At 45.0% G+C, this 15,742-nt stretch overlaps 1 protein-coding gene across 1 annotated transcript in view; it reads left to right on the forward strand.

Moving 5' to 3' along the window:
- COL22A1 (collagen type XXII alpha 1 chain) overlaps positions 1-15,742 on the forward strand; it is a 165,780-nt gene that overhangs the window by 126,438 nt on the left and 23,600 nt on the right. Inside the window, exons 34-46 of the mRNA XM_066625564.1 lie at positions 866-919; positions 2,435-2,488; positions 2,989-3,042; positions 3,858-3,962; positions 5,115-5,159; positions 5,770-5,847; positions 6,834-6,869; positions 7,860-7,913; positions 10,685-10,729; positions 11,235-11,282; positions 12,739-12,852; positions 13,928-13,981; positions 15,133-15,186. Of these exons, the coding sequence (XP_066481661.1) occupies positions 866-919; positions 2,435-2,488; positions 2,989-3,042; positions 3,858-3,962; positions 5,115-5,159; positions 5,770-5,847; positions 6,834-6,869; positions 7,860-7,913; positions 10,685-10,729; positions 11,235-11,282; positions 12,739-12,852; positions 13,928-13,981; positions 15,133-15,186 (795 nt within the window). The remainder of the gene's footprint in view (positions 1-865; positions 920-2,434; positions 2,489-2,988; positions 3,043-3,857; positions 3,963-5,114; positions 5,160-5,769; positions 5,848-6,833; positions 6,870-7,859; positions 7,914-10,684; positions 10,730-11,234; positions 11,283-12,738; positions 12,853-13,927; positions 13,982-15,132; positions 15,187-15,742) is intronic.

A 15,742-nucleotide genomic window follows, 5' to 3' on the forward strand; every position in this document is an offset into this window, starting at 1 on the left:
TGCTGGGGCTCCTGGTAAGGGGAGGAATTGCTGCCTCCTAGTGAAGCCTAAGAGCTTAGAGAGAGACTAATTACCACTATGTGCATTTCAAAAGGTCAGCAAGGCTGTTTTTAAATCATAGGAGCAAAGTGACTTTGTTTTCTAATGTGATTTGCTTTAGTTCAATTTTTTGCCATCCTAGTGAGTTCTGGGAGCGGATCCCTCGCGAATAATGAGACTCAGCCTCTATATTATGTGCTGCTACCATCCTTGCACAGAGCATCCCCCACAGCACCTCATTGGTTTCTGCTTGCAAGAAAACACTGAATGCACTGATGTTACAGCGCATCTCTGCTTTCACTGAAAGGAAATCTTGATTGATTGCAAAAATGACAATAGAGGAACACTGAAAACAGTCCACTCAAAAATAAAATCCACTTGAAAGACCAATACAAATCCACAGACTAAAACATCAGTTCACATAGTAAAGAAAGTATAGCAGAGTAAAAAGTCCTCTGGTATAGAAGTCTTGATTTCTAGAAGTTTTTTGGAGCAGAAGCTCCTCTGCACTGTGGACCAGATAATGTACCTCTCAGCTTGCAGACCAAGCTTTATTGTATAAGAAGAGCAAAAAGAGCGCTGATGGATTGGTCCATCTAGTCCAGCTTCCTGTGTCTCACAGTGGCTCACCAGATGCCTCTGGGGGCCCTCACTGTCTTTCCATGAATGGAAATTGGGTCAGGGTGTATGTGTGTGTTTTCCCCAGACATTGAAGTTCCTTTCTGAAGAAAGAAGCTCTACAACTGCCTTGGCACCTGCTTTGTGAGCGAGCTACATTTGTCCTATCTCCTTTCAGACTGAATCTCTGTCTCTCCCCCCCCCCCAGGGTCCAAAGGGACAGGAAGGAGCAATCGGAGGACCTGGAGCTCCGGGAGAGGCTGTGAGTAACTGCTTCATTTCAGAACTGTTTTTGTTCCAGAGTGTGTAAAAAAGAAGTGCCTTGGTTACACATGAACCAGTTCACGATCCTGTGCTTGATCCTGTGTGGGGTTTTTTTTGGTCAGCAACAAACCTGGAGGCATGGTTCCCCAGGAGGGATCTTCAAAATATCCAGTGGCAAGCACATTAAATAAAATGGTCTGGCCATTCAGTGAGCAAGCATGCCTTCACAGAAAAAAATGAGCTCAATCCAGTAATAAGTTCTCCTACAACAACTACTTTCATATCAATGGGAGCTGTGCAAGAGCAGTGCAGTTCCTTTTCATTTCAAAGAGACTTTCTCAATGGATAGGACTTAATAAGCAAGGAGAATTTCTCAATGGATGGGACTTAATAAAGAATTGAGCTGTGGACCAATTAGCATGGCCATAGTGATATGGTGAAATCCCATTAAATCAACTTTTCCCCAGAGCTGTGGTGTAGCAAATTGCTTTGGTTCATAAGCTGCGGCAGCAATAAGCAAAGTCTATCTGCCTGTGTGCAGAAATAGTTTTCTATTAAAAGCTGAAATGGCTTGACTGATTTGCACTGATAAGGCGTCATTAGAAAGTCTTGTCTGTTTAATTTAGCAAACATAAGCTTAGAACTTCGCTTTGGAATCTGTGGGGTTCTGGTGCTTGGTCCTAGCCTGCCTCTTGCCTTTCTGACATCAAGGCAGCAAACAGAATGGCAGCCAGAAGGACTGGAGCACTTCTGCTTACCAGACCTGCTGTGACTTCAGAGCGTATCAGCCAAAGGCAGCCAGAGAGGCTGGGTGGGCAGAGAGGCAGTTCCAAAGGCTCTCACATGTACATTGGGGATCTCAATGCAGCATACAGTGCACGCATTCACGTTTGGCCGACAGGACTGTGGACAAGGCTCACTACCAATGTGCCGTACATATGATGATAGGATACAAGGGCAGGTTGTGTCGTCACATACTGTGCACACTGATTAGCAGGGATTCCTCAGGGTCCCAAGTTCAGGCCTTTCCACTGCGCTATGTGCTGCTGTGCTACGACTCGTATAGAATGGTACGTGGTGTCCCATCAGTGATTACATCTCATAATGTGTGAATCTTTGGGGTGGATTTATAGATATGTGGGCAGAGGGAGGGCATAGCAGGAAGCCAGGAGACTCTCTTTCCTCTAGTTATAACCTTCCAAATGAACTGCTGCTCCTCCTACTCACCCAAGAAAATACTGCTCCTTTTGGCGTGACCTACATCTGAGTCAACATTTTCTCTTTCAGTACCAAAATCAAAACTTAGAAAAACTCATGCCAGGCTTGCTTTGCTGATATGTTTGCTCCAAGTGAAACAATTAATTCTTGACTGGAGATGGTGTTATCAGTGGTAGATACTGGATTTCCTCAAGGCGAATTTCCTCGTGTTTATATTGTCTCTGAGGATGGATTTCTCTGACTTCTCCTTTAATACAGAAGTTGTGTCACACATGGCCATGTTTTCTTGACACAGGGTGCTCCCGGACCTGCAGGCCCCCCAGGCCCACGAGGCTTGCCTGGAAATGTGGTATGTATAAAAGAGAAATATAAATTGCAGTGTGTCTGAGACCAGGGGAACTGTGCACATGGTGGCACTATGCAGTCCACTGAATGTACAATCCTTTTTACTGTCAGCTGGTGGTGCAGAGTCAATAGATCTGAAGAGGGTCTTGCAAGATGCTTTAAGATCTCTCCTTTAAGGTGCTGATCATGCCTAACTAGTTAAACACAGTTGCCATACTCTTTCTACTGGCACTGTCATCAGCTCTGAAAACTGTTCTCATTAGCCAAGATCGGTTTGAGACTGTGTTAGATCAGGTTCTGGATATGGAAAGATTTTCTGAAAAATGTTACAGTCCAATCCTAACTAAATCTCTGTGCAGCAGTGCAGCAGTGCCAACACCCCTCCCTCCTTGATTGGCCCTGCCATCAAATGATCTAGCCAATGTCCCATCCCATGCAGTTTCACGTTAACTTCTTCATGCACCTAGTTCCACAAGAAAAGTTTTCATGTTGTTTTCTCTACAGGGCGTACCTGGAAACACTGGCCCACCAGGAAGCGATGGACAAAAGGGGGACAAGGTATGAATCTGCCTTTCATGTTTAACATGAAATTTGCTGGAAATGTTCCTGGAACACAATAGCAAATGAGGAAGTGAACCTGTACTTGGGCAGTACTGCTTCAGATTGAAGGCGAGGGCTCACATAATTGAATGGTCCTCCATACGAAAACAGTATTGGACATAGGAAACTAGAACATCAGGGAACAGAGTTCTAGTTTGCCTTTCTTCTTGATAAGGCACATGTTCTACCTATTTTTTCCCTCCATGGGAGAGCAGTCAATGTGAGTCCCATTTTCAGTCTAAAACAGCAAGTTTTCTTCTCATGGTACACTCACCTCTATGGTCTTCTCTGTGGGCTTCAACTCTTGTGATGTAACTTCCTGCTTCCAGGAGACTCATCTGGCTCTGTTTCTAGGGCAGCTCTCTGTAGTAACAACTCGTTTGTCTGCCGGCAGGCAAGACAATTCATTACTACAGACAGTTGCCCTACAAAAAGATCCACAGAACCTGGAAGAGTTTTTCGGCAATTTTGGAGCAATCGCTGTGCTCCAAACTCCCCTGGCACACCTGCAGACCTTTCGTAGCACACCAATGAGCACCAGCAGACTTTTCGTAGCACACCAATGTGCTGCACTTGAAAATCACTGCCCTTGAGGAATGACCTGTGCAGAAGCCTCCTGAAACATTTGATGGAATGTCGAAGAATTCAAGTTTCAAATAATACGAGCAACATGCCAGTGTTGTTTCACTGTGTTTGAAATGCAGCAATGACTTCTACTGCATATATCCCTCCATGCTCCCATTTAACTTCAGTTGTTCTTCTGCCTTTTGCAGGGGGATCCTGGGAAGGAAGGAAAACCAGGACCACCTGGGCCTGCAGGAGAGCCAGGAGCAGTTGGAGAACCTGGCTTGCCTGGCAAGGGTCGAGAAGGAGAAAGGGTAAGTTCCACTCCCAAATGTTGGATCTGGCTAGATACTGTTCCCAGATGTCAGGATATATGGTGGGCTGGTTTTAGAAGCAGCATATGGGCTACATTTTTTCATAAGATGTTTGTGTAGCGAGGGGAAGTTGCTAATGGGAGCCTTGCCCCCTTGGGGCCTGGAAATACTGCCAGCATTCAGCCTCCTTCACAATAAAGGCAGACAATTTTTACCCTTGCAGTTCAGTCCCCTAAAACTATCCCTGAACATTGTAAGCAGCTGTCTACTGCATTTGTTTGTTTGTTTTTTCAAATGAATCCCAGATCATGGAGCGCAATAGAAAAAAAGAGTGAGCTAACTGACAACTCTCCCTTGGCTTCAGACTGCAAACAAACAAAAATCTAATTGTTTGTCTTCTAATTAAGTGCATTCATACCTAAGTTCACAATTGCTTGTGACAGAGCTGTAATTGTTTCCCAGGAGGAGTTCTGAATGCTGGCAAATGGGCAGCCCAATCTTGTAGCCCGCCAGTCTAGAATGCAGCATTGTCAACAGTGCATGCACTGCATGCTAGGGTTGGGGGATGGACAATCAGACAGCCTGGGAGAATCAAGTAAAAATATTTTATACTTACCTCTCCATAGGTTGCCTGGCTGTCAGTGGACCTCCTCGCACCCATGCGAGCTCATTTGCTGAGATCTTCCCCTTCACTCTCAAACCACCCCCTGTTCTTTCCCTGAACTGTCCTGATCCTCCCCTGAACTGCCCAAATCCCACCCCCACAGCCACCTTACCTGTTCTTCTGTGGCCTGGGTGGGCTGTTGGTTGGCATGTGGAGTCTCCATCATTGTGCTGGTGGCTCTGGGGTTCCCAAAAGTGACATGACTTTCATACCACCGCAGGAAGGATATTTTTTTATCTTTTTATTTCTTATAGTGATGCCCTTTCCTTTTTCCATGGGACTCAAGGTAGCATACATAAGGTCTGCAGGTAGTCTCCCCTCCAGGCACTGGCATGGACCAGACCAGACTTGCTTAGAACTTTAGCACAGTTGCTGCCTCAGATACTGTCAGATGGTGCCCTGGAACTTTTCAGAAGCCCAAGGATTGGTTGCTTGGAGTTTATCATGTTTCTTGATTGTATGTTTTTGGTGGCTTTGTCTCCTTCTAGGGTGAAAAAGGACCACCTGGTTCCCCCGGACCCTACGGACCCAAAGTAAGCACTCGGCTTGCCATTCTGTGGTAGACCATCCTTTGGCATCAGGATGGCCTCTCCTCCCAATTTTCCCAATGTAGTCTGATTGGTTTTCTTATTTTCTAATCTGTTATAATAATGGTCCTTACTCAAAGAAAATGTTTCCATTCTTTATTGTTGTTTCAGATCAGTTCTTGATTGTACTGATAGTTCAGTATACTTTAAATTGTCAGATTTGACAAGTCAGAAATTTTACATCTGATCCAAACAGCTGGGAAATGGGGACATTGTACTTTTTCTAATGTGTTGCTTGCTGTTTTTAACAGTTAGATGCCTGTAGCCAGCTCTGGATCTGAGTTCTTGGAAGTTTTCATTTTATTTTTCCACCAACCCCCTCCTCCCTTAATCTAATAGCATCTATAATTGGGAATGTTAATATGCACCACGGGGTCATCGTCCCCCAAGCACCTTTTTTCACCTCACCTCACAATTTATAGTCCAGAGAGAGAGAGAGAGAGAGAGAGTGAAGAACAAGTGGAACAGTGACAGCATTCAGGATGAATTTAGCCTGGGGTTTGCCATCTTGGACTACTGAAGAAAATTTTTTTTTCTTTTTCTCTCTCTTTCTTAGGGAGATAGGGGACCTCCTGGTGTACCTGGCCAGCCAGGAGACAGGGGACTACCGGGTGTTGGACTCTCTGGACCAATTGTAAGTGCCAAATACTCTGTCCTCCAATCTGCTATGCAACATAAACACCCATCCACACCTCCTTGAATGATAGGGCTTGTATGGGGTTGTGATCTGAGCCACCTTCAATGACTGTACTCCATTTGGACCACAGACTTGCAGAGAGTGGATTATTTGAAGACCTGGCATTGTCCTGATGCTGGTACATGTGTTTCAGTAGCCTTTAGGTAGATGCAGTCCAGCAATGATTTGTAGGGAAAGAAGTAGGTATTTGAATTCCAACTAGAGGTCACTGTAGATAGAATGACGCATGTCAAGTAGGCTCAACAATATCTGCTCACGTGACAATAATGAACCATGTTTTACAAGGTATTTTTAAAGGCTGCATTGCTGGAATTATACACCCAGCAGGAAAAGAGAGAACCAATGACATTTGTTCTGGGAAATGCTAGAGATGTCACAAATAAGAACCTGAGGGTTTTCATGGAGGGAGTCTTAAATAAAGTAGACTTTTTGAATGGAGGTTGTGAGCAATATTGGTTTCAGAAATGTCCTTCTTGATGACTCAGATAGTACTCACTTGTAGTACTAGGCTGCAATTCTATACACACTTACTTGGGAGTAAGTCCAATTGAACTCAGCTGGGCTTTCTGTTGAGTAAACATCCATAGAATTGCATGCATAGTTAAGTATGCCAGAAGGAGAAAGAGGATTTTGGTCTGTAATCTGTTAGCAGGCACCAGAATGGCTTTAAGAAAGAACTGGACAGAATTCAAAAATGCCCAGTGTGGGCAAATGGTGTGGGAAGATCTGCAGAGTTATGACCATGTTCAGATGAATGGAGTGCATGTATTAAAGAGAGATCTGGTACAATCAGTGCTGCAACTAATTTTCTGCAGGAGTGTAACAAAATCCTTAAAAATATATCTGCAGTAAAGCTTTGTCACTCTTTGTCCATATGGTAAAATATATTTATGTGTTTTTTCGTTTGTTTTTTGTTTTTAAAGGGGCCTGTGGGACCTCCTGGAGAAAAAGGGCCACCGGTACAGTATGTCTTTCTAACTATGCACAGCTTTCTGAGTGGGGGTGGGAAGGAAAGGAGATGGCTTGCTTGCTGACTGTTTCCTTTTCGCTTGAACAATTACGATAACAGCAACAATGCTGGTGGAAAACAATGTGTTTTTCAAAGGCTCACAGGAACTTCCTTTACAGAGGAAGTGGAATGAAGTTGGCTTCTTGGTTCCATTTTGTGCATAAATATTCTTTCTTTCCTAATTCACCAATTCACTGCTAACTCATTCTGTTCAAGCTCCATGTACAGCCAATCAAGGGAGTGATGTGAGGGCCCATGTGGTAGCTATGGATCTGATAAGAAACACTTCCTCATGTCCAGCCTAAATCAACTTCCTGGTAGTTTCAACCCATTGGTTCAAGTCTTCTCCTCAGGAACCACCGAAAGCAAGCTCTCATCTTCTTCCGTGTAATAGTCCTTCAGATACTGAAGACCCCTATCATAACTCCCCAAAGTCTTCTCCAGGCTAAACATACTGCGCTCCTTTAGCCAATCCTCATAGGCTAAATATGATAGGATTAATATGTTTTTATTTGTTTTTAAATTGTTTTTAATATGTTGTAAGCCGCCTTGAGTCCCTTCGGGGAGAAAGGCGGGGTAGAAATAAAGTTATTATTATTATTATTATTAGGACGGTTTCCAGACCACACACCATCTTGGTTGCCCTTCTCTTGGTTGCTATTCCAGTTTATCAATGTTCTTCTTAAAACATGGTGCCAAAAACAGGAAGCAGCAGTCCAAGTGAGGTCTGACTAGTGCAATATATAGTGGAATTATAATATATTGTGATCTGGACTCAGTGCCACTACTAATGCAGCCCATTTGCTTTGCTCTGTTGCCTCAGACAAGTTCATTGTGGGTCAGTTATTTTATAACTATTACTTACATTATATCTGTGATCTCTCATGAACTGATGTGGACAATCCTGTTCCAGTATTATTAATTTGCTTGTATTTATCAGGGCACTCGAGGATTGCCAGGTATCCAAGGCCCGCCTGGACAATCTGGTCAGGATGTAAGTAAAGTGTTTGGCAAGTGATGGAATGTACTGAGAGTTGGGGATTATTCCAGGGGCAACATCTTTCACCCAATAATAACTTCGGTTCCTTCTTCTGCTAGCATGTAGAAGTGAAATATCTGCATGTGTTTGAATGTTAGGTACCTGCTTACTCTGCCACTCCTGGACCCCAAATGGGCTACTCAAATCCACTCCAGCTCTTTTGCTGGTAAAAGTCTGCATAGGTCCAAGAAGGCATAGAATCTTTGTGCTGCTACTGCCACTGAGGTTTGCCCCTGTCCCACCCTTGGCACACACCTGGCCCAGACTTCTCCAATCCTCCCATGAACTGTCCCCTCCACCATTTTACCCTGTGTCTGGGTGGTTGTGGTGCATGTGTGCAGCCACTGGCCATTTGTGCCAGCAGGTCTGAAACGCACTATGGCAGCACGGTTTTGACTCCACTGCAATGGGGTCTATGGCAGCAGATTGCAAGCTCCCCCTGCTGTAGACCTTTGATAGGATTAGACCATAACTGTGGGATTGTATAGTTACAGGCTTGCAATTACTCACGTGTAGCAGCACACATGATGAACATTTTGACTCATTACCTGTGCTTTGTTTTCTGAAAACCATTCCAGAAAGCAGCAATTTAACCCTAAAACTGCCATATTAGCAAATGCCATTTTTGGAGTTATATTCCAACACATATGCTCAGGAACTCCATGACAAACAAGTCCTCCATTACCTTAGAAAGAACATTGGTTTTATTTTTCTTCAACAATTTATCTGTCATTATATAACAGGCTAGCAGCATGTTATGGATATTAAGAGACCCTACATTTCTTTTTAAGGAATAGTAGTTTGTAGGGAATAGTAAGTGGGGAAGAAGTGGGGGTGGGAGTTAATCCAGTCCCCTCCTGCAGCTTCTCAACTTCAGCTCTTCTAGCTAACATATTCTTCCATCTGCAGGGTTGAAAAACATAGTTGTTGTGTTTTGAGGAGGAGAGTTTGGAGTAGAGAAGTTGCAGATAGGAAAAGGGTTAAACACCTCTACGTCTTCACTCAAAAGTTGGTCCTTCCAAAACTGATTTTATTTTTAAAATGGCACTGGAGTCTGCACATGCTGTGTGTTTGCACATAATGTGTGCCTAGCCATTAAGGGCAACAGCCTTCTCCTACCTTCTGCCATAAACACAATAGGCACTGTGGCCAATTGTATTCTCAAATTACTCCATCAGCCTGTTCTTTCCCCTGGGACCAGTGCGCTCTTGCTGTTTTCCCCAAGGAATAATTTCAAGAAGTGTCTTATTTACACCTCATTTCCCCAGCATTCTCAATCAGTAAACCCATAAATTTATCAAGCTCCTAGCTATTCCCTGGGGGGGGGGGGGTTGGAGACAGTTATTATCTTTGTTTTTCCTGCTGATAAGGAAACTGGAACAGTAGGAGCAGGCAAGCACATAAAAGGAAATAAATCAAGGAAATTTATCTTGTTCCCCTCCATTCAACTGGGCTGAGCCATATTTCAAAGGGAGATGTCTACAGTCATTGTCCAGCAGTAGAAAAATATAGAGCAACATTTTGGGCAGACCAAAAGATTTTGCAAGGTGCAATTCTAAGCAATCTTGAGATACTTTTGCAGTAAACAAGAATGCCAAGCAAAAATTCTCTAAGAGCCCCGTCCTCCTTCTCCTACCCCACCTGATGCAGCTGCACCAAAAACAAGCATGCTGTATCCAGGGGGTTACAGTGGGGTATTATTTCCCCTTACCTGCTCCTCAGTGGGTCTGCTCAGACCTTTGTCAGCTCTATAGCTAGCAGAAGTCAGAGGAGAAGGAAGTGGCAGGGAGGCTCAAAAGGGGGGGGATAGGATCCAGGACGTGCCATTGCCACAGGATCTACCCCCTCCTGCAGCCTCCCCACCCCCGTTCCTCCTCCCTGTCCAGTTGCATCTCCACCCAATCCACTCCTCCCAATTCACCCCAATCCATTCTGGACCAAAGTCATTGAATTAATAAAGGACATCACTTTGACTTGATGTTAATTCAAAATCCCCTTCTCTGCTTCCTTTCTCTGGTGGCAATAATGAGGCAACAATTTCTGGGGAGGTGACCTGGGACTGTTGAGGCAGTTCATAGATCAATGTCAAACACCACTCCTTCCCCAGAAACTCCCTGGCATGACACTGTGTCGTTATGTAGCATTATTCATGGAGCATTCTGGGGATATCTCTCAGTGGCCAGTAGGAGCCAGCTGCCAAGAAGAGCTCCATGTGACACCAAAGAAGCAGGGAACCATTTTCCAGGAGCAGAAGGACAGCTTCCTGGCACCAACCACTGGTTGCTGCCATCAACACTTTCTTAGAATCTCCCTTTGAAATGGCCTTTGCTTTTGTCCTTGCCAAATTTTGTGTGCCACCCCAACCCTGAGACCAGAATGCTCTGGCCAGAAGAATTGAGAATATTTGGCTCTACATGACTCCTGGACCAAAACCCTAACTAGAAACCAGTCCTCTTCAGGGTTCCTGTAGTGTGTCCTGCAGTTTGCATCTATTAACCTTTGGGCTTCAGAGAGTCTCAGAGTGACTCTTGTCTGACGTGCCATATTGGTGAATAACTCCCTAAGTATCTAATGCCATTTGCTTATGTTGCTGCATTTGCAACCAATGAGAGAACGTCCCTAAGGTGCAAAATGGCAACAGGGAAGAGCCCTCTCTCGCGTCCTTCTGTGTGGAATAGCACAACAGGAATGCCTCCTGCTTCTTCCCTTCTTTTCCTTATCTGTAGGGGTTGCCAGGAAATCCAGGCGAAAGAGGACCTCCAGGAAAGCCGGTATGTCACTCACTTCCTCTTGTTCCCTTTCTGTGCAAAGCCTTCTTCCTTCCTGCAGGCCAGTAAACCAAGAGATCAATGTAGAAATCAATTGCACTAGATGGAGAGCCACTTTGAGGACATCCATGTTGAAAGGTGGGATAGAGATAGATGAGATTAGTTAGATAAAAAATATAATATGCAAGTGCTTTGTCATAGACTGGTGTGCTCCCTGGGGCATTTTGTGGGCTGCTGTGAGATACAGGAAGCTGGACTAGAGGGGCCTATGGCCTGATCCAGTGGGGCTGTTCTTATGTTCTTAGACTTTTTTCTTACATATGTTTGAGCGGGAGCAGTGAGTGAGAGGTGATTCAGTGTCGTTGACCATCAAAAGATGAGTTTAATCTATTGAACTGTGGCCAGTGTGGGGCTAATATGATCTGGGGAATTGTTGGATCCCACATTCTCTGAAGCCATTCTTCAAAAACAGCATGAACCTACAGGACTTTCTTTTTTCTCTCCTCAGGGTGCCTCTCCTCTCCTTTCTCCTGGAGATATCAGCCTCTTAGTTAAGGTAAGGTCCGGCACTTAGTGCTCAATTGGCTCCTAAGAATGCTTCCCTTGTGGGCAATTACAACTATGGAGGAAAAGACCAGAATCATCACTTGAAAGGAAGTGTGAATCAGTTGTGTTTCCTCTCCCTAAGCTTCCAGGTCTCTATCAGGAGAAGATGTGTTTCTTCTCCCTTCATAGAGGAAGATATGCAAAGCATTCCTGCTTCCTTTCTCGCCTCTTCTTTGGAATGTCTAAAGGAGCTCTAAGTGAGGCTGTGGAGCACCACAATCCCCGCAGGCAAAATAGTCTATGCAAGCAAATGGTGCTCACAGGAGCTGAAGAAGTGCCTTGCTGGAGCAGTGCAAAGGCCCGTCACATCTAGCAGCCTAGAGTGACCAGCCAGGTGTTTCCAGGAAGTCCACTTTCAGTGAATGAATGCAGCAGTCCTCCCCCATTGTTTGTCCCCAGCACCTGTTCTGCAGAGGCATACTGCCCCTGAACATGGAGGTAACACTGAGCCATCAGGCTCCGGGCAGACAGTGAGACAGTCTAACAGTCCACTGCACCTGCGTGAACTCCAGAGGCTCCTTTCAGCTATAGTCTGGTAAAGGAGTAAGCAAAGTGTGTCCATGTTACAACTCAGTCCTAACCTCAGATTTACGGTGACCAGTATCTGCTCTGGTGCAGGTAAGCCACTGTGGTTTGGGGGAGTGAGTGCCTCTTTGGTGCAGCTGCATGCTATAGTGTGGTGGGAGATAGGGCTGGGCTTCCACAGCAGTGGATGTAGACACAGTACAAGATGTGGGAGGATTTGGTTCAGATCCTTGCACAACCATGGATGTATTTAGCTATCTTAGGGCCCAGTCCTAGCCAACATTCCAGCTTCAGTGTAGCCACAATGCAGCCCCATGGTAAGGGAACATATGTTCCCATACCTTGAAAAGATCCCAGTGACTGCCCCTCCACCACAGGATGCAGCACACTCCCCACTGGCACAACTGCACCAGCACTGGAAAATTGAATAGGATTGGGCCCTTAGTAACTAAAGTTCTATGTGCAGTCTAACCCACAAAGAATTCTAAGCAGCTGGATCACAGTATAAGACCCAGGCCTTTTTGGATCTGTTATCAAAACATATTTAAATATTCAACATAGTTTTGACTGTATCTGATAGTCATTTCCATTCGTCATAAAGGGAAATCCTGGAAACTGTAGCTTGGGTGTGTGTGTGTTTGAAATCTCTAATAGGGAATTCTCAGCACCTACAGCAAAACTACAGTTCCAAGGCTGTTTGGGAAGCAGTGGCAAGTTCTTAGAAAACCAAAATGCATTTGCAGTCCAAATGTGCCCCCACAAAAGAAACAGAGTGCTCTTCAATTTATATTAAAACATACCGGAGCCAGTCTGCATAGGGCAAGTGCTGGCTTGGGTCCAAAGAGGCTGTCACATCAGCGCTTTTCTTTATTCCCTCTTAGGATGTATGCAGCGACTGCCCCCCTGGCCCACCTGGGCTTCCCGGCATGCCAGGATTCAAGGGGGAAAGAGGAAGCCCGGGCCCACTTGGCAGTGAAGGTCCAACTGGAAAGAAGGTAAGGAAGAAACACAGAAGGAGAGAGAGAGAGAGTTCATCATCTCAGCTGAGAAGATCAGTGACTGAATTCTAGATACTGCTCAGTGGAGTATCTAGATACTGCCTAATGCCCTTGCACTGATTACAAGAAAAGGACAAACCATATTAGCTCCAAGAGAGCTTTTCCCTTGGGAACAGTCTTGCAGCCACCCCACCCCCACACATACACTTACACACTTGCGCAATAAGAACATAAGAGTCCTGCTGGATCAGGCCAAAGGCCCATCTAGTCCACCTTCCTGTATCTCATAGTGGCCCACCAGATGCCTCAGTGAGCTCACAAGACAAGAGACCTTCATCCTGGTGGCCTCCCTTGCATCTGGCATTCTGAGATAGCCTGCTTCTAAGATCAGGAGGTCACGCATACCCATTACGACTTGTAACATGTGGTGGACTTTTCCTCCAGAAATTTGTCCAGATGCTGTCGCCACATCCTGTGGCAAGGAGTTCCACAGACTAATTGCACGCTAAGTAAAGAGATATTTTCAGTTCCAACTCTCCCAACACTCAATTTGAGTGGCTGTCCCCTGGTTCTGATGTTGTGTGAGAGGGAAAAGAGCGTCTTTCTATCCACTCTGTCCATCCCCTGCATAATTTTGTATGTTTCAACCAGTCCTCCCTCAGGTGCCTATTTTTCTAAACTTAAGAGCCCCAAACACTGTAGCCTTTCCTCGTAAAGGAGGTGCCCCAGCCCAGTAATCATTTTGGTCACTCTCTTCTGCACCTATCATTCTCTGTCTCTTTCACTCACTATCCTAGGGCTGGTCTTCCACATGTTACAGCCCCACTAGCTAAGTGCCACTTGAAGCCATCTCTGGTTAGGAGCAAACATGTCCTTTTTGTTCCACTCTAACGCCACTAAACGTGTCAATAAAAATGTGTTTGTCTTTTATCAAGGGAATTTCTGAATACATTCATTTTAACTGCAATACAAATTTCTTAAACTTGGCTAAATTTAGAAAAAGAAATTCTAGTTGGTCTTGCATTTATAAAGGTTCATGATGAATGTACCTGATGTCTGTTCTGTCTTTCAGGGCGAGCCTGGACCCAGAGGTCTCCCTGGACCACCAGGTGTGGAAGGTCTCAAGGTCAGCTGTACATATTATGACTTCAGAATCTTTTTTGTTTTAACTGATTGAAGAGTCAGGACATAAATCCCTGTCATCAAGTGGAAAGCTGTTTTGTCTGTGCCAAGGAGAAAGGGCAAAACTATGGAGGAAACAGTCCTGCCTTCCAAAATCCAACCAAGTCCCCATCTTACGAGTACTCCCATTTATAACTAAGCCCTGGAACAAACATGCAAAAATCCACATGGAGATAAACATTTTCCACAGATATTGTACATGTTTGGATGCAAAACCCTCATGAGTTTCCTTATTTGTGTGTATTTTACCATGGAATATGCCAAGTACCTTTCCCCCTTCTTAATTTTGAGTTTAGAATATTCCACATGAATTTCCAGGCCACAAGCAGTTCCTGGGTAGTTTTTCAATGGACTACCATGAAGTGAGAAAGCCCGATGTACTGCATGGCGCATGTCAGGCACTAGGGATGGAACTGAGAAGAAAACACACACACCCACACACACACACTTCCTCCTGTTTGCAGTGGCTTGTTGGGGCTTGCACTACCACCAGTGTGCCATCCTGTTAAGTGGAGTGGAAGGAAAGAGGGAGGGGCTTAGGTGACTGGTACATGTGGGTGAGGGGGAAGGTATGAGAATGTAAGGAAAGTTGCTCATTTCAGCTCAGCTTACTTCTGAGCCAGTCCAGTTTGAGCCAGGGGAAGTGCTCCCATTGCAAGTTCCAGAGGGCCCCCTGGATTCCTCAGCAGTTCTGCAGTGAGAAGGTCAGACAAACCACCCTGCCCATCACCGCTGCTCTTGCCGTGCAACGCGAAGTTGCAAGGGAGTGTTGGATGTGTTCCAACATGCATTCTCAACTGATACAGAGCAATTGCAAAAAGCCTGCATGGCCCCTGCTTTAGAACATTCCCCAGAACCTTCTGCACTACCCAGGGTTTCAAGGACAGTTGTGCAGGAGTTCCCAGGTTGTCAAGTTGAGATGGAAGGAGAAATCTGCTCTGGGAGACAGGGGGAAGCCCTTCTGTGCAATCTGAAATTTGTTTCTCTGAATATTTTTTCCTGCCTTGTGAAGCCAGTAAGCTATAATAGATGCTTAAACTGGCATTGTGTGTTTCATCTCTGAACATGGTGAGATTTAATTATCTTTGTTATTAGGGTGCTAAAGGAGACCCTGGAGCATCTGGTGAGGCTGGACTGAAGGGTGAACAGGTAAAAAACAATGAAGAAGAAGCCTGCTTTTTGAGACACTACAGTCAGCAAAAGCATTGGTCCCTTAGCGGCTTCTAGCATACCAAATAGGGCCTTGGTCCTTGTTTTAGCTTTCTTTCCCCAAAGCAGTACCATCAGTGCCCCTCCCATTTGTTAGCAGAGGTAAGGCACCAAAATGCACGTTGAATAGGAAAGTCCAGATAGGAAGCTTTGCACGGGGTTCCTTTTCAAAAGTTAACTTTAAGGGTAATACATCTTTGTAGGGAAGGATGGGTGTGGATCCTGTAGCTAGACTCCCTTTAGCTAGACTCTTCTCTTCAGGAGAGAGAGGGAGGGGGGAGAGAGAGGCCTGAGAACTGCACTCTGAGTAACCAAAGAACATTCAGTACCTGGGGATAGAAGAGACATAGTGAACACCTTGTCCCTCTGCTACTTGTTTATCTAGTCTTACAGCCTCCCTGCTAGTACAGGTGCAACAATGCTACATCAGTTCATACACAGTCACTCTTAACTTGTGAAAGGCAGAAGGAAAAGCTTATACAAGATAGAAATGTTC

This window comes from Tiliqua scincoides, chromosome 4, assembly GCF_035046505.1.
Source record: "Tiliqua scincoides isolate rTilSci1 chromosome 4, rTilSci1.hap2, whole genome shotgun sequence".
Lineage (NCBI taxonomy): Eukaryota > Metazoa > Chordata > Lepidosauria > Squamata > Scincidae > Tiliqua > Tiliqua scincoides.